This window comes from Aedes aegypti, chromosome 2, assembly GCF_002204515.2.
Source record: "Aedes aegypti strain LVP_AGWG chromosome 2, AaegL5.0 Primary Assembly, whole genome shotgun sequence".
NCBI classification, from domain to species: Eukaryota; Metazoa; Arthropoda; class Insecta; order Diptera; family Culicidae; genus Aedes; species Aedes aegypti.
In genome coordinates this window covers 468,262,701-468,284,781 of record NC_035108.1, presented here as the reverse complement: position 1 = coordinate 468,284,781, position 22,081 = coordinate 468,262,701, and the positions used below count along the sequence as shown (strand labels likewise).

General features: G+C 37.1%; 1 protein-coding gene across 1 annotated transcript in view; it reads left to right on the top strand.

Moving 5' to 3' along the window:
* Window positions 1-5,624: 5,624 nt before the first annotated feature.
* The window catches only part of LOC110675253 (cadherin-related tumor suppressor), a gene marked incomplete at its 5' end in the record, with an annotated part of 158,181 nt that continues 141,724 nt past the window's right edge, over window positions 5,625-22,081 (top strand). The window contains one exon of the mRNA XM_021839700.1: window positions 5,625-5,981. Coding sequence (XP_021695392.1) covers window positions 5,625-5,981 — 357 coding nt within the window. The remainder of the gene's footprint in view (window positions 5,982-22,081) is intronic.

The following is a 22,081-nucleotide window of genomic DNA, read 5'->3' as shown; positions in this document are numbered from 1 at the left end:
CCTGTAGTATGCTCTAGACTTCATTACTATTATTATCTCCTTGAAACTAGGAAGAGAAGAGCTTTAAAATGCTAAACTTAGCATCTTTAATACTGGACTGTCATCAGGATTACGGGACTTAAGGGATGGTACGTAAATTAACTCCCGCTAAAATTAAACTTATTCGACCCCCTTCCTCTCCCTTTATTACGCTTTTTTATGAGATCTTCAAAAATGTTTTAAGACTTTTCACACTATGCCTGACCTCCCTTGAGGCGTGACATTATTTTTGCATGACCCCTAAGAAATTCTAAGACGACTTTCATTCAATATTCTTGTAAAAATTTATCGTTGGATATGCCTCCATAGTATGGGAAGTGTTGATATAGGTGATATTTTTACGGGAAGTATTTGTTTGACTAAATAATCCTATTTCTTTCGAAATAGTGAGCTGCAAAGTCATCATGACTGCTGAAATAAATTACTAAAATAAATGAACTTTAAGAATGGGAACTCTAGAGATCTCATGCTTGAAAAAAGAATATATGCAATTACAAATATAAAAATAATTAAAACAAGAATCAGGAGATTAAGGCTAAGTAGCCCATCATTCGTTTTGGCAACAATGATAACTATTCAGCTTGCATTTAAAAGTGATAAAACTCAGTCTTGATAGTTTATATTGACTTGAAAAAGTATCACGCGCTAACATACATAAAGTATGCTGATACTTTTTCAGCTGTGTCAGTGCAAAACCAACTGATTTTCTTTGATTCGAAATCGTGAGATGAATTAGCAATAATGATCAAGGACGCGTGCAAATTTCAATGACAGCCTACTTCGCCTTAAATTTTTCAGACAGTGCTTCCAGACCTTTCTCCATGGATATATTAGTTTCGAGAGGGGTATTCCAGAAGGTGTTTTTTAAGGAAATGAATTTCTTTTTTACACTGTTTAACATTGAATAAATTGTTTTGTGAAACTTAAGTACTACGAAACCTGCCCTACAAGTTTATGCTGACCTACTCTCCCACTGTTAATCCTCCATCTCTTCGTTTTCCCGGTCCACAGGTCCACTGAGTTAAAGAACGTCGTATTCCCAGGCACTTAATCGAAAACTAATTTGTCTAAAGCGCGCTTCTAGTATTACTGCTTCTTCATAAATTCATTCACTGATTTTATAATGACCTTCTTAAGGAACATAATCATTTTCATTTTAAATATCTGCAACCTACATGTTGTTTAGGACAAATCCTGAAATTACTTCAGAGATCCAGCATGAAATTCTTCAGGAATTTCTAAAGAATTAAAGCAGTAATTTGTCCTGAAATCAGTGAATCAAATTATTATCAAAATAGACGAAAAACAAACCACAAAGCAAGCTCACTCACACCCCGAGCAGAAGAAAATAACTACTGAATACCAAATTGAGGTATTCCATACCAGATAATTTCCAATACTTACAACCTGAATGAGGTACATATGAATGAGCCCTGCATAAGAGGTAAAATACCTCAAATAATACATTCTGCATATTCTACAAATACCAAGCTGATAATTAGATCAGGTATTGTAATACCTAAATAATACTTGATGGATTTTCATATAAAAGTGAAATTTTCCAATACTAGTTCAATACCTCCAGCAGTCCTCAATAGCTGTCGAATACCAAAATGAAGTATTTTTAATTGTTTTAAACATTTTTTTTTCAAATACCATTATAATACCAAAATGAGGTATTGATAACTGAACAATACCCAATTGTGGTATGATTCCAAAATATGGTATGCATAAGATATTGGCGAGTTATTCTTGCCTCCTCGGGACCCGTTTGTCACAACTGTTGCGGATAAGGACACAATCAAAAGCAAAATTGTCATGACAATCAGAGAGCACAACATAGTTGCAACCTTTTCAACTCGCGATTAATCAGCAAAAAAAAACCGAATTTGTTTTAAGGATGCTGTTTGATAATGTGTCAATGTTAACTAACACGGAGAAAGTTCTCGCAAACTGCAATGCGAAGCCCAGAAAATCGCTGCGCACGAGGTGATCGATCTTTGTCATATTCTGTTCAAGTGATGATAAACTCATGTTGCGGAATAAAATTGTTGCAACAAGAATAGGAGGTGACAATGTCGTTGTTGCTGCGTGTTGGGTGACAATTGATTCACTGCCTGAAATACATTTACTGCTTCCTTCGAAATTCCCTTCAAAATTGGCGCTCAAGATTTGTGTCAGATTTCAACCAGAAATTTCTCTAAGGATATTTTCAATAACTTCTCTAGAGATATCGCCAAGATTTTTCCTGGAAGTCCCTGTGATATTATTTGAGATATCTCCCAAGGAAGGTCTCTAGTAGCTCCAAAATATCGTAAAGGTTTTATTTTTTTTGAAATTTTTGAAAAAAAAAATATGTAAAAATCTAATTTAATAGTAACTTCTGATGAAGCTTGTGTAGTGAATTTTCTAGATAAATTATTAACATCCATTTATTCCAATATTGAAAAACATCGAACGGAATTCCTGCAAAACTGCAAAAAAAAATCCAGGATGAGAGTTTAGAGAAATTTTTCAAAACATTCTGGGAAGAGCCTTATCAAATTTATTGAGGGATTTCTGGAAAACTGCTAAACGGATTTTCTGGAATAAGCCCTGGATGAATTTTTCTTGAGACAAACCGTATACAAATTCTCTGAAATAAAACTTTGGTTTTTTTTGGAGCTCCTGTTGAAGTTTTCAGGACGTGCCAATCAATGGCAATCCCTGGAAGAAAGGTGAAAGAAAAAAAATCATGGTGAGCTCTCAGAAAATTATTGAAGGTAGATTAGTTCAATTTCCTGGGGCAAAACATAAATAAATTCCTCTGTAAGTACATCCCTTGCTAAATCTCTGGAAGAATACACAGACATTCTTCCAGAGATTTAGCAAGGGATGTACTTACAGAGGAATTTGTTGTTTGAATTCGTGAAAAAAATTGTGGGAAACCTCTAAATCAATTTTGGAGGTATACTTAGAGGAGACCCTGAAAATATTTCAAAAGAAATCTCTGGGAAAATAACCGGGAAAAATCTTAGAGGTATTCCCCGAGGAATGTGCGAACCAACCCAGTCAGTGATTTTTGATAGGGATCTATATCAATTCGTTTTGATCATTGGCAGATCTATCCCTACAAAAATTGTAACATTGATTGGTCGGATATTCTTGGAGAATAATCCCGTAAGAGCTTTTGATTTTTCTGGGGTCTGTAGAGTTTCATACCAGGATTTCCAGAAAGCAGAAAAACTGACTTAAGAGACCATTTTGATTGAAAAAGAGACTATTGTGAGATTTAGATACTTGCATTTAAATAGTGGCCAAGTCTTTTTAAAGTGGCCTCTATTTTGGGCAACTATAAAATTGTATTTTGTCATCTTTTTTTCGTGGTAAGGAGTGTAAACTTAACTAAAATTGTTATTTGAGAAAGGAGCGATTGCTGGAAAATTCTTATGAAAAGTGAAGAATATGTTTTTATACTGTTCCATGCAACATTTGCTCAATCTGGGCACCAATTTAAATCATATTCCGTAAATGTTGCAAGTTTATCATTGATTGTGCTAGCTTCTTCTTCTTCTTGGCATTAACGTCCCCGCTGGGACAAAGCCGGCTACTCAGCATAGTGTTCTAAAAGCACTTCCACAGTTATTAGCTGAGAACTTTCATTGCCTAGGTTGTCATTGTCGCATTCATATATCGTGTGGCAGGTGCGATGATACTCTATGCCAAGGGAAATCAAGGAAATTTCCATTACGAAAAGATTCTGGACCGACCGGAAATCGAATCCAGGCACCTTCAGCATGGCTTTGCTTTGTAGCCGCGGACTCTTGGCACTCGGCTAAGGAAGGCCCCTGATTGTGTTAGCTACAATTAAAATTATTGATTATTAATTATTTAACAACTAACTTATATAAGATATGATTAGTTTGAACACAAATGGTTCATTTGTGCTTTCGATTCAATTTGCATTTCAGTTTCAGTTTCCGGAGAATCTGACACTGATTTTCCACTTGAAATGAGGACTTTTTACATCGTCACTCTCTGCGAATTTTTACAGAAACACTACAAAAATATTTTCAATGCATGATAACATTCGCTCTGTTGTACTTCATAGCGTTTGAGTCTTGTCTAAATTAGTTAATTTATATCATATAATTGTGATGTAAGTCCTAACACATTAAAACATGATTAGCAATGTTTGAAAACTAAGTTAATGTTTTGACAGTTAATCCTCAAAAAGGGCGTAACTCAAAACATTATTGAACAAGTTTTGATGGTGTGTTTCATCTGATGATTCCGGTAAATGAAAAACTGTTTTTTTTTTCAGTATTTGTGGACCAATGCCATCGAAATGGCGTACCTAACTTCAAAACAGGCCCTACTTTTTTACCCAGATATGCAGTTAATCTATAGAAATCTGCTACTGAGCGTAGACTAGGTGCATACTTTTTTCCTGATAATAACAGTCTGAAGAGCACCGTGTGGCGGTGACTGAGCCCGGTAGCTGCGCGAACCCACTAGGGCTAGTGACTGTCGTCGGTCGTTAGCCGGAGCGACGACATCGAAATCCATGTGCCTAATGTTTACAACGGACGCGAGAATGTAGACAACACTCACATTATGATTACAAGTCGGTTGAGCCGGTTGGCGCGTTGGTAGCTTGCGAATACAGAGTAGGTATACAGAAGCTCAGGAGGCGGCGATGATGTTGGGCTTTTGTGGCAGGAGACATTTCATCTAGTTACCGGCGGCGACGGGTGAACAAATTGAAACGGCTCTGGATTCGAACGGTTTGCTACGATTTGGCCGAATTGGAGCTGCTGGAAATCAAGAACCAGCGTGCGGTGGTTCAATGTTGCGCAACCAGCGGAATAACAAGGTACACGCACCCTGGCGCTTGTTGGGTAACAACGGAGCGGAATGTGCTTATTATACTTCGGATTTGTGAAGGTTATGTTAGCTGTTAGCACAGAAAAAATAAATTGTAATATGGTCAACTCTATAACTCGACACTGAAGGGACCATACCAGTTGAGGACGTTACAGAGCACCAACTGAGATCCAAGGGATCATCGAGGTAGCCATGAAAACCAACTTTTACTATGGTTCTTTAACTCAATATCGAGTTACGAAATATCGTATACCTACTTAAAGTTGATGACAAATCTAAGCACACCTGGATTTTCAAAAGCACAAGTCTAGAGAACCAAAAAGCCGATCACGCTCGAAATTTGATCGATTTGTTCTGTTTAGTCATCTAGATTTGTGTTCTTGAAAATTTTGAACAATAAGCACAATAAGTTTATTATAAATGATTAACCAACAAGAATTATTGAACCTTCCGATACGTACCTATTTCATCAGAAAAATTACGATACTCCTCTCCCTGTAATAATAGCAGTTCCACCGTGGCAGAGCTCAGTCACGATCCTGTTGCAGTTCAATCCGTGCCCGCGGTGTCGTTCTCTATTGCTATTATCAGCCTTGTGGACGCAATTTGCGGAGTATCCTCGATTGCTCCAAATTACAAGCCACACATCTCCCCATTCAAAACGTAAAACACATGCCCCCTTGCTTCGATAGTAATCTATTGTATTATTAAATTATCCTTTTCGCTTTGTTTCTTCCTCTCTCTCTCTTTCTCTCGCCCGGCGGCAGATCCGAGTGAACGTGTTGGACAAGAACGATAGCCCACCGACATTTCGTGACGTTCCGTTGGTCTTTTCCGTGTCAGAAGATTTGGCCGTAGGACAGACGGTAGCCCAGATAGCTGCAACCGATCCGGATACGCTGGGCACCTTGGAGTACTCGCTGGTGAAAGGTGACACCGGCAAGTTCCTGCTGGAGAAAAGCACCGGTCTGTTGAAGCTGCGCGATACGCTAGATCGAGAAACCGAGGACACTTACCGGCTGGTGGTCAGCGTTACCGATGGCGTCCAAAGCACCGAAACTACTGTTACGGTACAGGTAAGCAAATCACAATGATTCTCACTAGGGTTTCCGGCACTGCGAATAATTTTGCTAAATACTGACATACCACATAATCCGAAAAAAGCATCAAAATTAATCTTATGTTGATTGGTCAACGTTAATGTTGAAAAATTACAATCGTGGAGCATTAAACACTTCTTTTAAAATTTGATTATCTCAATAGTTGTCGAGCAATTTACCGTTTTGTCTCAAATTCCAAACACGACTCAAATTCCGAACAGTGGAGATTTCGTAAGAATTAAAGAAATTTGAGCGGTTTTCTCTAAAAATCGATACAAAAATTGAGTGTTTGGAATATAAGTCAAGTTAGTTCTTTGAACATAAATGACGCTTGCTTGACAGGAAGATAGGATGTTTTCAGTACCGGTACTACCAACACCACAACCCTTATCCTCACCCGCCTACCCTTTTCTCTTTCGTCGTCGCTATCGCCAGAGAGTCGAAATAAATTTTAATTTGAGCGATGCCAATCCGATTGCTGGCCATTTGGTTGAGTTTGATTGATTACTGAAAATCATAAAATGCTTTCCCAGCCGAGGAGCCGTCCGTTTTTATGCATCATCCGTTACGAGAAGTTGTCGGTTGGCCTTTGGCAGTCAGTGCAGAATGTTGTTCGTGTTGATCTGAAACGCATTAAAAGGATTCCACCTCTTTTTGAACGGCACCATCACGGGCCATCAACCAACAACGGGCCGCGGTTGCAAAATTGTGCATACAGATTTTTTTTTCTTATTCAGAGGGAGAAATGTAGACGGGGGAGAGAGTGAATTGGCACAATATGCTCTCCTAATGTATCGCAGAATTGCAAACCTTTTCGTACTTTACACATGATGAAAAGATATGCCCCTCTCATCGTGATAACATGTCTACTTGAAAGTTTCGAATAATGAGCTTTTGGTTTATGTGGAAATATTATTAGTTGAGTTTGGAAGCATTAGGAAAAATATTCCATTTTTTTGCAATTTACTACAGCTGACGAACAGACTCCGATCTTTGGGGGAGAGGTCTGTATCATCTGCAAACAGAGATTTTTGACATCCCTGAGCATTGGCGTAGGAACAGGGGGGGCAGGCCCCCTCCAGAATCATTCTGGCCCCCCCAGAAATGTTTGATGATAATATACAAAATATGAAAATTGAAGAATTAATAATTTACGTGATTCAAACGTGAAGAAAGATCTTCTGAATGAATTGACAAATATTCTTCAGTAGTTACGTTCTTTTGTTTTGTACAACAATATTGGGAAAACCTCGCTTGTCGTACACAGCATCAGTGTGGCGGTTCTAACTTTGGTGAATCGTGCGACATCCGAAAGATTAATCGTGCGGCTGTCGCTCAATTGGTTTTCCGCAAGAACCAGCTTGTTGTTGTGTGCGAAATGTTTTAGCATAAAGCACCATTTTCACTGCCATATGATATCCAAAGTTTTGTTTAGGGTGCCTTGCTCGAGGTATCCGGTGATGATGATTACCCGTATAAGAGCTCTCTTAATAAATCCATACATTATCTATGATTCGTATAATGTCCGACAAAATTAAATAAAAAACTAGGCAAAATAACTGAAGGAACCTTTTTGAAAAGAGATGGCTGAAATTTTAGGCGAAAATAAGGCTAAATTCATAACAGATTTTTTCAGAGATTTCAGCGTGGGTTAGGCCTCTAAGAAAAGTCCAACAAAATTGATTATAGTTTTTTTTTTATTCCGGCACTAATTTCTTTCTTTGATTACGCTTCAATTTTTTCAAACAATATTGCATGAATGCAACTTTTCCATGAAAAATTATTATATTCTCAAAAATTTTAGTATAATCAAATTTCGCAAGAGGAGAGTGGCTTTATACCTTCTGCTACAAATTTCTTTAATAACATTCAAATAATATAGTTAGATTAGTTCATACTTTCAACGTGAATTCCTCCTGGAGGACACCCATTCCTCATATGGCTACGTTTTATCCACAAAAACGTTCACGGATTCAACTAAAAAATCTCAACCTTTCAAAAGTTCAAACTTTTTTTTCGCAATTCCTTCAAAAAGTCATTGATTCTGTCAAATTATTTTATATAGTTTTCGCGAAATTCATCAAAAGTTCTTCGGAAATATTTTCAAAATACGTCACAAATTCTCCTATGTTTTGATCTGAAAATTCTACTTCAAATTCCCGGATTATACAAGAATTATCAACGAACAGTATGTTTAGAATGTGTCTTCGAATCTCAAGAAAAAATTGTCGAAAACCCCCAAACATACTTTTGCTTCCAGAATTAGCATAACGGTAATAGAATTAGTACAAAAACATTTGTAAGGATCTTCCTTAAAACAATACTTTCGAAATAGTTTCATCAATTCTGCCAATAATCCATATTCTGGAATTGAATTCATGTGCAATTCCTAGACAGAATTCATAGTGCTTTCTGTCAGAATTCTGGGGAATCCAGAAATCAAAAAAGGAATTTTAATAGATTTCAAGAACAATTTTCAAAAAAGATTCCGATGGAGCTTCTTGAGAAATATGTTTTTTTTTAATTCATTAAAGAGGTTTCAATTATCCTGTAGCCATTCTCCTCTTGGGAAAACATGATATATCATCACTTATCTTTATTGGTTCCGTTGTCCATCTGTTATTTGTTGCAACATTTTATTGTTTCTCTTTCCATCAAAATCTTTTTATACTCCAGAAAACAACATTAAAAAGAATATAAAGGAAAAAACAATTCTAAGAGTTTTAAAAAATTACAAGGTTCTTCCGGTATAATATCTGGTAGTCCATCAGAAGTTCCACAATTTTTTTTAATGCAATGCAAAAATTTCCTCCAATATTTAAATACGGTAAAATCTTTCATATTTTTTTAAATAACGTTAAACTTCTGCAGCGCTACCATAATTGTTAAATATAGCTCGTCACATTTTTTTTTGAATTTCTGCAAGTGCGAAGAAATGGGTTTTTACTTTAATCTGTTCCTCATAGTATCACGAAACTTCGAAGCCCATGCAAAACATTTTCTAATATGTTAGATACAAATACCTGCAGTAAAAATTCAATTCCCATTAACCTAAATCATTGTCCATTATAAAGGACAAGTAAAAAAAACAAGAATTTTTGTTTTAAATCCTACAAAACCACATAAGCTTTTCTGTGAGGTACATCGATAAGAATTTTGTCAAAAATTTTCAGACGGTTTCTACGCTGGATTCTTGAATTTTTTGACAACAATTTAGTAAATTTTTACAATTTCAATTAAACTGAAATTACCTAAATAAATTTTTAGAAGTTCTTCCAAAACTCTTTGAATTTGAAATAAATCGGCTACGGATATTGAGTGATCCGTAGAGTAATTTGTGAAGAAATCTTTAACAAAAATATAGTTTTAAACCAAATATGAAGAGTGTATAGATTTCTAGATTTTCTTTGTGGAAGAATCCCTGAATAAACATTCGGAAAAAATATGGAGGAATTTTTTAAAATCCTTGATGAAGTTTTTGGAGAACTTTTTTTTTCAAAAAATTCAAGAATGATTGGAAAAATCCTTTAGTAACTCTGTTGGAAAATTTGTATTAAAATATCCCCAGAAGAATCGCTAATGCTGCTTAAAATAAAATAAAATACTTTGGAAAATACTTGGATGGATTTCTGATTAATTTATCGGTAGAATTCTAGGACGAAACCCAGGGGAAACAATAATATTATTCTCCGAAGGAACCCGAAAACAAATTGCTCGGGAAACTTTTGAGTATTTTTGCGGAAGAGTTTATAAAAGAACAAATTTCTAATCTTCTAAAATTCTTCAAGAGATATATTCAATCAAATTGATACAGATTCTTCGAGAAAATTTCTAATAAGATCAGAAAACCTAAGAAAATTTCAGGAAACGAACTGTTGAATAATAACTACTAATCCTTAGAATGATTTACATGGGAATCACAGGAGAAACTCAGTGAAAACTAGTAAATGAATTTTTGGAGAATGCCCTAGAAAAGTATGGAAATAAATCATGAAGAAATTTTCGACCTGAACAATTCGTTGAAAAATTACGAGATATTCGTCGTTGGTTCTTTGGAAGAGTTCTTGAAGGATTTTTTAACTGGATTGAACAAAGAATTAATATTTTTAGTAGAGAATATTGAAATTTACTGGTATTACTGCTGTGAGACAATATCACAAACAAATAAAATTAATACAATCTATGCAAACTACGAAAATTGTAAAAATCTAGGCAAATTACGAAATATCTGAAGGTTGTGACCGACATGGATAAACCAAGAATTTTCCAGGCCCCCCTAGGCCCCCTCCAGGAGAAAATCCTAGCTACGCCAATGTCCCTGAGATAACTCAGGTAAGTCAGATGTGAGTATATTGTATAATATTGGTCCCAAAATGCTGCCTAGAGGAACACCAGCTTTTACAAGAAGTCTTTCAGACTTGGAGTTCTGATAATTAACCTGGAGCGTACGATTTGACAGATAACTTTGAGTTATTCTAACAATGAATGTTGAAATTGAAGTTTTTTAATTTTGCCAAACACTGTCGAATGCCTGTTCTATGTCTGGAAGAGCAAGACTAGTAGAAAGTCTTCAGAGTTCTTGGAACGAATCAAATTTGTTACATGTAAAAGTTGATTAGCAGTCGAATGTTCATGTGGGAATCCGAAAAGTTCGTTTAAGGACATATCCCCATGAGTACCAAAATGGCCTCTAATATGGAACCTTACTTCCCCCTTCGCTTTCCGCTCCCTCCTCCCACACTTCTCTCAGTGTTTTGGACAGCTATCACAAAAAATGATTATTTGAAGTTACTAACCTTATTGTAGAGCGGTGGTTTCTTAACTGAAAGCATTCCATAATATGTTTTTCACAAATCACCAGTTTTTGAATGCAAATACGTAGTTATTGCTGTGATTTGTGTTGTAAAATACCACGCACTTCCGAATCACTTCTTCTTCACGCACCGAGATATTGTTTGCTGGCTTTTCGGTGCCCGTTCTAAAACTCACTTTTAATCGTATTTCTACTCACCGTAGCAATTCAAAAATCAAATGCGATACTTGAAACACTTTGATTATTCACGCACGATGCTCCTGGGAGCAATAAATCATTTATATTAGTCAATTTGTGCTCGAAAACAGCACCGGAACGCGAATTCACTGAGCCAACATTGTTTATGATTCGGATGCGCCGCTCTCACTGATTGGAAGTGATGTCAGTTTTTATGTTTGCAATTAGAATGGTTTGGATATTCATACACTTGCTACAACCACGTATTTTACAATTTCATGTGTACAATGTCACAAGTGTTGCAAAACATTTTTATGCGTGAGAAAAACAATGTGCGACGCAATTTAACAGCAAAAAAGAATATTAGATACTATACAGTACAATTGACTGTAGAATTCAAATGCATACTGATGGCAACTTTCTCCGTCCGTGAGAAGCGAGAGAAGAGAGGAGAATCCTGCCAAAATGCTTATAATTTTGGTCAAAAAACATGTTTTCACTACCAAATGAAATAAATTGTGATTTTGAGTTTTTATGAAGTTGTTGATGAATTCATATCGACAATAATACCTTTGTATGAAACGTGTGCAAGTAACACTACCTACATAATTTTGTTGGTGGAGGTATACACGATGATTTATTTTTGGCCGACGCACATAACATTGTGCTCCGCCTTGTTGGGTGGCTCGAGAGGGTGCTTTTCGGGTGGCTCGAGTGGGTGGCAACATTATGTTTACGTGCTCAATTAACCTTCACCTTAAAAATAAAATGAATTTTCGTTGATGTGGACCATCAATTTGTTCAAAATGATTTTTTCAAGAAGCTTACTGATGAAGGAAAGCAAGTTGATTGGGCGACAGCTTGAAGCTTATGTAGGATTTTTGTTTTGTTTTAAAATTGGTACAACTTTGGCATTTTTACATTTGTCGGAACGATAAGCTACTCTCTAAAAATAAATACAGTCAAACCTCCATGAGTCGATATTGAAGGGACCATCGACTCATAGAAATATCGAGTCATGGAACAGCTATTCTTTGGAAAGCTGTTTGAAGGGACCATCATAGTAACCATGATTTTATGTTTTTAGTATGGTTCCATGAGTCGATATCGAGTAATGGATCATCGACTCATGGAGGGATGACTGTATTCTATATAAGAAATACGTGTACAATACACGTTCTTGTTCATCGGCCTGGTACGAGTCACCATTTCAAAACACCCAGATATAGACCTCCAAAGTTGACCAACATAATGATATTTCTACAGAACATTTGTTTCCCTACCATTGATTTTCCACTTCCAAACCCGGAAAGTGCACTTCTTTTACCTCCAGGCGATTATCCAATATCACTCGGCACATCGCAACAGCCTTGCAAAAACGCGAGAGGGAGAGAAAGAAACGATTGATAGGGGAGGCTGTGCAGACGCACTTCTCCGGCGGACATAATCTCAGACGATCGCATTCAAGCTTTTTAAAAATTTGCAACTTCTTGATGTGCCCTCTCTCTCTCTCTCTCGCTCTCACTCGCTGCCCCAATCCAAGCAGCCAGAGTGTAATAAAACTGGACACCAAAAGGCCGAAAAAATGATGACGAGCTGCGTTTTATTTTCGGAACGAACTGCCTCACCCCACACACCATCAACTCTTGGCATCCGATTGGTTAGAATTATAATACAACTTTTTAAAAAGAAACGAGCCCGGTGAATAATGCGCTCGGCAGTAATTCCTGACTGACTGACTGGGAGGGAGAGAGAGACTTCGGTCGTCATCAGAATGGTAATTTTCAACAATCATTTTTCTTCATCAAACATTTACCACATGTCAAAGTCAAAAAAGGATCTTCCCCAGCGCCGGTGTCCCCACGGAAATTCCGCAGCCCTGGTCTAGAGGACCGTAAGAAGTGCGTTGCGTTAGTCTAGGGGTGCCCGGGGTAATATGCGCTGTTGGGACAAAACGAACCTTGTCAGTTTCTCTGGAATCAAAAAAAGAAATGGAAGGAAAACATTATGCAGATTGATCAAACATTGCAAATTGTTGACGCCCTGAGATTTTGATACATTTTGAATAACTAAATAGGAAAATATAGCTATAAATTTGGAAAGCAAGGTTTAATGTAACTTCTTTTACAACTTATCACCATAAAACAGATAAGGTAGGTGTACCAGTAAAGACCATGATATTTAGTCCTCATTTCGGCACATCTTTCTTAGCTAGTGCGTTTTTCCCCAGATTCCCCTACCGACGGGCGTCGACAGATTTTCGCTTCATTTCAGCCGGTCAGCGTGAACCCTGACTGAGTGCCATTCTGTAGAGGGCCACAAAACGGGAGAATTTGGGGTGCAGCTCTGCAAGATAAAATACACTCGTTTTGCATTTCACCACGCAGCGGCAGCGTCGTGGATCGTCCAATCTCCCAAGCCCCAAACCTTACACGGGGGATCGTTCCCCGAAAGAGAGGTGATGATGGGGCGGAATGGCAGTCGGTACGGAAGCCTTAACCGGACCTCAAGACCCGCGCGGCCTGCGAAAAGAAGAGATAAGAAAGTGGCATGTGTGCGCGAGGGGAGTCCACCTTTTAATCTCTCGTTTTTTTTTCACTTAAATGTAATTCTCGTGTTTTATAAAGAAAAAATCAGGCTAGTATTATTCACCAAGGGAGAAGGTAGTGACGGCATGGGTCATCAGTGTAATCGGAGCCGCTGGGCTTTGAGAAGTTTTGACCTCTTGTAGGAGATTACAGGTCTCCGGTTGATTGATCGTGTTATTTTAGACAAGGAATCTGTGGAACGAGGTGACCACAATGTATACTTTAAGTTTAAACGCAGTATTTACACAAGATCATTTCATAAGAAGCTTAAAAAAATGGGAAAACCACCAAAAAGTTTTTTATGTAATATTGCTTGCGCCACTTGATTCAATATTCCAGGGCCAGCATACAAACAGATTCATGTTATATTTACAGAGTTTCCCCGGATTCCGACTAGCCCAAAAACGATCAGTCAAATCTTTTATGTAGAAAAAAACAGTTGTTATGCACTGAAACATAGCGTAACAATAAAAAAAATAACTTTCATATCAGTGGAAATAATATTCCGGCTTCACTAGCCAATAAGTTCTAGATGTCACGTTGTAAGTGGTCATTTCCAAAATATTGTTGAACTTTTCTAGTAATACCTCAACCAACGCCCACTAGGCATCAATCTGGCCATTCCAGATATGTATCGGCAGTTTCGTGGTTTGGACAGGTATCTGATTTTTGAGACAATATGAATAAGCCAATATGGATAAACAGTATTTGCGAAAATTATATAACACTGTTGAATATATTACTGAAACTGAAAGGCGAAAATGGTGAAAAGGGCACATTAACAGCCATTTTTCTCACAAAATGCTATAGTTTGGTGGTCTGGATCTCGGTTTCTAGTTTTCCGATTGATATAGAATGTTCACCAAAAACCAGCTCAAAAATTACATAAATTTTACTCAACTGAAAAATCACAATATTTCTCAGACAACCAGAATGTACGTGTAACGAAATCACCTTTTGCGTTATGCGATGCTATATATGAGCGAAGTTTTACGTATAAGATGAAGCGAAAGGATCTTATACGTAAAATAGCATGTAATGCGAGTGTGCAGATTTAATTGCGTACTAATCTGTACCTTTATGCGACTAAATTTGATTTGACAGCTGCTACGGATCGAAGCGACTTCCCTCGTACAAGTATACGGGACGAAACGAAAAGGACATATGAACTCATAAAAGAGCGTTTTATGCGAGCAAACTCATCGATCAAACGATTTCATTCTCCATGTAGTGCGAGAGTGATGAAATTTGTATGAATAAACGACTTTGTTGGTTAACTGTTATGCGACTTCTCTCTAAATCTCTAATCTCTAATTTTGTGAGAAAATGGCATAAGTTTTTTTTTCGGAAATATTTGATCATTTTTACTGAAATATGTCATTCTACAAAATTGTATGTCTTATCAAATTGCACAATTTTGCAGAAAGGCATATTGCTCTAAATGTTTTCATTCAAAATTATTTTCAATTAAATTTTTTTATCATTTTTCTCAAATTTGAGATTTCCGATAACTTAAAAATTTCTTCATGAAGCGCTCTGAATGCCTATCTTAGCTTTTTTGACATTATTTTCAAGCTGCGGTGAAAGTATCATGTCAATTGGACTTCTAGAAACCGCGATCCAAGCCTTCAGATGACGCTATTGTATAAAAAAACGACCAATTCCTATTTTAATCTGACCAGTACTGTATCTGTAGTTGTCATTTCGTGGTTTAGAGATTAATTATAATTGTTTTTAGACCTTCAAAATGCATGAAAAATACAATACCTACACGATTTATCTCTAAATTCAGACAGGTGACCTAATTCACAGTAACTGTGCGTCTAGAATATAGGAAGCCTTGTCTAAAAAATGAGAGCGAAGAGAGCCAAAACAGGTACCAAACAAGAACCAAGAAAACAAAGCGAAAACTAACAGGAACCAGAAGATTAATGTTTGATTCCTTATGAAATCTGGTCTGACTGAGAATACGACTTTTTTAGAATTCTTCATGATAAGTTTTACCGTGCTTTATGTTTTGTCTGAGCTGCCTGATTGCTTAGCTGTTTTAAATCAGCCAAAGCACTGCTATCCTCCTGTTGTATATTAGAATTTTCACTGCAAGATGTGTTTTCGTTTCTGAGCTACTGAAATGCTAATTATATAAGCATTCCGTCTCTATCATGGCAATTCCTAGTGTGTTGAATGCTTGATTTGATGGCTTTGCTATCTGATGAAATAGGAGGAGGCATGTTGGAAACAAGTAATATTGTTATTGCAAAAGCAAGTGCGCAAATACTTTTCCTTTTGTCACGCACGTGGGTCTTACTTGTAAATAATACCAGCTAATTTAAGAGCCCTACAAGGAAAAAAATGTTTGCTTTTCTGACTTGTGCATCCAAATTCAATTTCATTAGTATGCATCGGTGTCTGAGTTCGATTCCCGACACCAAATAGAGCAACGGTGACAAAAAGATGAAAGAGAAGGAGATGAACAGTATTTTTGATTTGTTTTGCTCTCCACGGATAGTGTTATTCTTTTTTGACAATAATTTACAACGTTTCTGAAGGAGTAGCATTAAAGCAGCCCGTTATTTCGCCAAAACCTGCTCTGGTGATTAGTGCTTATTGAATACTTGGGTGCTACATGTATTTTTTCATGATTTTCTCCTGGAATTTTATAGAAATAATTTCAAGTGTTTTCACAAAGTTTCTTCCAGATACCAGTCCAATGATTTAAACTTACATCCTCAAGAATTCAACATTGATTTTTTTTTTTCAATAATAGCCACAGAAATTATACACAGAGATTTCATAAGAAATTCCTTCAAAAATTTACCTGGCACTTTCTAGATTGAAATATATTCACGTATTTAGCCAACAATTTCGCCAGAGATGCGATCAAGATGAACATCTTAAATTTAATAAACAATTTCTTTAAAGATACTTTCAGGAATATCTTCAATGACTTCCATTTATTTCTTCAGAAATCCAGAATTTTTTTAAGGAAATATACAAAGAATTTGTCCAGGCATTCTTCCAGAGATGCTTCCAGGAAAATGACATATTTTTCAAAAGATTTTGCAGAACTTTTTCAAGAATTCGAGCAGTTTAAAAAAAAATCCTAAATTAACATCTTGATTGATTAATCGAATTATTGGATTCTCTGACGGAATATCGGACAAATGCAAATTTGTTTGGGAATTGTCTAAAGAAATATTTTATTTGTTATGTTTATGTTTTAAATTGAAAGTTGATTGTATGCTTTTGATTTGCTAAACTGCTGATGCGAAAAGATTAGAAGCATAGAAGCACCGATTTTGGCCTAGCAGTAAACATTTTTGAAAAATATGCGGAAAGCTCTACAATTGCAATTACGCCAAAGCTTTCAATCCCTATTACGAAAAAGGTCGGAACTGAGCATAATCCTTATTTTCGCATTTAAAATCGTGTTGGTTGAAATTGGCCAATCCCATTGATTTCTTATGGGAGTGTCCAAATTAGGAATACCCAGGCCAAATTAGAAGTGTAGGAGTTAAGTTAAGACTATAAGAAAAAATATGTTTTTCTTTTGTTTTTTTAATCGATTAGGACGAATTGATGTAGCTAATTTTAATTGTAAAACAATGTATAATCCACTATGGAGACAATTGGCGCTATGGTCAAAACGGTGTCTGGCCATTTGGCCTAATGCCGTTTGGCTGAATGCCGTTTGGTCGAATGCCGTTTGGCCGAATGGCATCTGTCCAAACGGGTCGTTTGGCCGAACTATGAATAAAAACTGAATGAATATTTATTTCACCACGTTGAAAATTTTCACGACAATCTATTCGTCAACAAAACGAACAATACAAAAAACTGTTTTTTCATAGCACAAAAAACTTCTTCCACAATTCTTATTTCTGCTTAAATTTTCAGGAAAAGGGATATTTTCAGGATTCAAGAATGCTGATAGTTCAAAGGAAAAAGTACAGATTTTAATGTGGCAACCCTGACCATTATCGTTAGTAGAGAAGTTAATTATTGCTTATATGTAGGATGTTCTACTTTCTGCACTAAATTAATCTTAAACTAACTCTAAATAGCTTATTATTAGTATATCAATGATGAATTATCCTTCTTTAAGGAAAAGCTGTTATTTGCAATTTAGCTTCAAAATTCATTACAAATGCGTACTAACTGTACTTGCCATTTTTTTTTTTTTTCAATTTGGGCCAAACGGATTTTGGTCAAATGACCCGGACCAAAACCGGTGCTTCTACCCTATGCCTATTTGCCTAGTTCTAGTTGAGTTTATAAATCAACTTAAACAGTCTTTTCCCTACTTAACTAGAGATTTACTCGTTTCAGGACCAATAATCTCCGGGATAAAGTCTAGAAAAACAAGAAATAAGTAATGAAATGTCTGGAATTGGGCACTAAATGGAGCTATTATGAACTTGTTATTATGGAATAATCTCTGGGGCAATTTTTGAGCACCAGTGAGTAACCGTGAATGAATTCTTAAAGAAATCCATATAAACATGCCTGGGAGATAACTGTAAAAATCGGTGTAGGAACTCTTGTAAGATTCTTGGAAAAATCCCTAGAAAATTTCTTAAAAATCACCGGGCTTGTGGATTTTCTTGGAAAAACTTCTGTAGAAATTTTCGGAAATCGATGGAAAAATATCTACAGGAAATCTTGGAAAATGTTCAGAGTGATTCCTGTCAAAAAATATTGAAAATAGTACCGCTGGAGGTTTAGGAAAGTCTCCGGGATAATCAGGAAAATGGCAAGACGAATTTTACCGAGACCACTAGATAAAATATAAAACAGTGATAAAATTTCTGAAAAGAGACCCTGACACCTATTGGTGAATTCTGACGCGTATTTTCTTCGAAGAAAAGAAAATTTTCTTGCTAGTCAGTAATGGAAGAAAATGTCTTCTCTTCGAAGAAATCGTGCGCCGAAATACGCCTACTGGTGTGGAATTCGTCATTAGGAGCCTGATACGTTCAACGATAGATGGCTTTAAAACCAGTGCTGGGAATGGTAATAGTAGTAGGCTTGAATTTCGCGGAAATCACGTGGCTTTACCAGTACAGTAATTCAAAAACGTGAATCTCATCAAGTAGCCTATGTTGGGTGCATGAGTTTTCTAAATCGTTAGTGTCATTGAAGGCTCTAAATGCGGGAAATGCAGCGGGAAATAGAACATTTTTCTACAGTAATTTTGGGTTGCCCTTGGCAACGGGTGTTTTGCAATTTTCAAGGCTCTTTGCCTACAGCAGCGATAGGCGTGAGTTTCACTGGCTTCGCTGACTGCGATTGGCTTTGTTTGGCTACTGTAGAATGAATTTCAGATTGTTTCCCAACCCTGTTTAAAACAAATGAAGTCTTTCAGACGAGATTTTATCTGTTTTCGTTTATTACGTTAGACAGTCTGAAGCAAAGATATGCATTTCAATTGGTTTTGCTTTATATACGTAGGTGTCACCACGATGCTAAGGATGGCCCCTATCTCGTTACAAAAACAAAGTATACGATTGCTGGTAGATACAGAGGAAGTCATATAATTCCTGAAAATCAAGAGTATAACTCCAGAATGTTTTCCAACATGTCTTGCGACTCGTGATAATAAATTCACAAAATCAATTGTACGATTGTACTATTTGTTGGAGTATTAATTATCGCAGTCCATTTTCCCTTTTTTAAAGTGTACATGTTACATAGAATTTTTAGAGAAACCTACCTTATATTGAGTGCTCCCCTGGAAAGAAAGAAAATAAGAAAAAAATATTTATTTATTTCGATAAAATGTATCAAAATTAAAAACTATTCGAGAATAAAACTATTTTCAGTGTCGAGTACTAGACTCGACTTCAATTCTAGTAATTTGGAACGATACCCGTGAAGAAATGTAAACATAAGACAGTTTTCTCACTGCCCGCTCTCATCTTGCAACTCCTAGTTTAAAATCCACCAACCTGTAATCCAAAACGACCTGCAAACAACAGGGTGTGAATGGCGCTTGATTGCGATTGTTCAACCGGATGATTTAATTTTCCCGGCCTATCAGTCGGACAAATTGTAATCGCCCAGCAAAACGCTGCCGGTGCTTAAACCCACTGCTCCGACAGTTCCAACTTCCAAATGCGCATTGTAAACAAAGCATTCGATAATGGAATTCAGCCGAGACCTCGCCGCCCAATTTCGGGGTTCCCTCCCACCCGAAGAGCAGCCATTCACAATGAAAGTGCACTCCCTCAGTTTGGATTGGCATTTACTGTCATTCGGGGTTCCCACTTGACTGCGCAACTATCGTTATCCTCTGACTGACTGAACTGGACTGGACGACTGGTTGGTTGGTGGTCATTTGAAGAGTTGGTACGAACTCCCTCTGCTGCTGGACGAGAACAAAACTCCGAAAGCATAAATTAAGGTTTACAAAAAGGCACAGTCGTAATTCGTCTCACCCGCGAAGTTGAAACAAAAAAAAAACGCACCAAGTGAAATCAACTTCGGTGCATGGGTGTAGCCCGGATTTCCTTCGGGGGAGTGTGAACTGTAGATTGGTGAAAAAATAGGTCCAAAGCAACAATCCAGATTTGAATCCAGTAATAACTTCAGAACTTTAACAAAAATTACGTATACCTGAAAAAAAAAATCTTGAAATTAATTTGAAAAATATGGTTCTAGAGGTTCACTGGCGAACTTGTCTAGGGCGAATTGTCACTAGAATAAGTTTCTTTTGAAATTGTTGGACAAATTAACAAAAAATCAAAAACAAATTCATGGCAGCTTTTCTATAACAATTCTTTGAGCAACTTCTGTTGAAATGCCTCAAAAGAAATTCGAAATATTTACTGGGAAATAATCAGCAGAAAAGGCTGGAGTTGGAGGAATTCTTTTGAAAACATTAGGAAAAATTAAAAAGAAACATTCCTGCCCCCCCTCTACCTACGCCCATGCCGGGGTCTCCACAGCCAATGGCACAAGCTCCGACCATGGCAACAAAGTATTGTGTAGTTCTCATGTAAATAAGCAATTCAATCAATTTCCAACCGAACCGAGAACTTGATTTCCTTATTTTGTGTGAAGCGTTTCCAGCTCGGTGTCTTGGAGTCAATCGGGCGCGCGGCGGTCACACACTTTGAGCATTTAGGCTAAATTCGGCCATCCTTATCTTGATGGTAAATGACAAAGCGATTGATACAAAGTTCCCGACAGGCGAGGGGTATGATGGCAACGGATCACCGGGCCCCGTCTCACGAATCACGAATCAAAATGATTTACACTTTTTCTCCGATTGTCTGTTTTGAAATCGATAAAGATCGATTTGCTATCCTGATTGCGGGCGGCGCGAAGGGGCGGGAGAGGGACCCGCCATTCCCACACAATAATGTGCTTTGAACTATGCGAGCCTGCTTAGGAGACTTAGGAGAGGTGGCCATTGAGGGGTAAGACATTCAAAATTTCTGTGGCTCCTAACGAACCGTACAGTGTTTTAAATCAACGGTTTCAGGATCAAAAAAGAATAACTTTAAAACTGCTAAGTGAATGAAAACCGAATTCAGTATTATACCATTTAATTCCTCTAGAGGATACAAACTATAATACGCGTAATATTTCATTCACAACTTTAAGGCCGTAAGAACAGAGCAGAACAGAACAGAACAGAACAGACTAAAAACGGAAACTTCTTAGAAAACTCCAAACGTTTAAAACCAAAAAAGTTCGAAGTTATTCTATACTGATCGTTAAATCGATGGTATAAAACACTGTGCAACGCAAGCTATAACAACAAAAAACCAAAAAAAAATCGGTGCTTGGCGGCTTTGGCCCACAATCAACAAAATAGAAAAAAGCTCACCAGTCACAGTCAATCTGAAGAAATAGAATGCGCACACTCAGTGTGATACCAACAGCGAATCATCAACCATCGCCATCGGTTTGCTTGGGGAAGACCCGGGCGGGGGGCAAAATGCTACACGAAATCATTTTTTATAATGTCAATCAAATTATTATAAAAGGAGATGAAACGGCCTCACACATGCGTTCGGTTGGTTGGCGTTTGCCTCACAGACAGAACCGACGAAATGGACGCGGAGGACAAACATTCACGCAGAAATAGATTTTCGCGTTTTGATGAAATTATAGTTTATTTTCATAATTGTAAATTACCCAAAAAACAGCTTGCCATCCATCACTATCATATTAATTAGAGATCTCGGCTTGTCGGCATAATTCGGCAGACGCAAGGCAAAGTTTTTCTGTGCAGGCTGCGTCTTTGCTAAGTGAGTTTTCTTCGTTCGAATCTTCCGGACATTAATCACTCGGGTTGCAGTAGCAGCAGCAGCACGCTGACTGCGCCGTTGGTGGTTACTCTTCGAGACGATTAAAGGGTTAGCTAACAGCAGTGTTGAATGATGGATACGGAACTTCAACGATTTTTTTGTATCAAGCAAGCGCGCATGAACTATCACAGTCTATTCGAAAAATATCGAATGCAAAATGCAAGTAACGATTAGTCATTT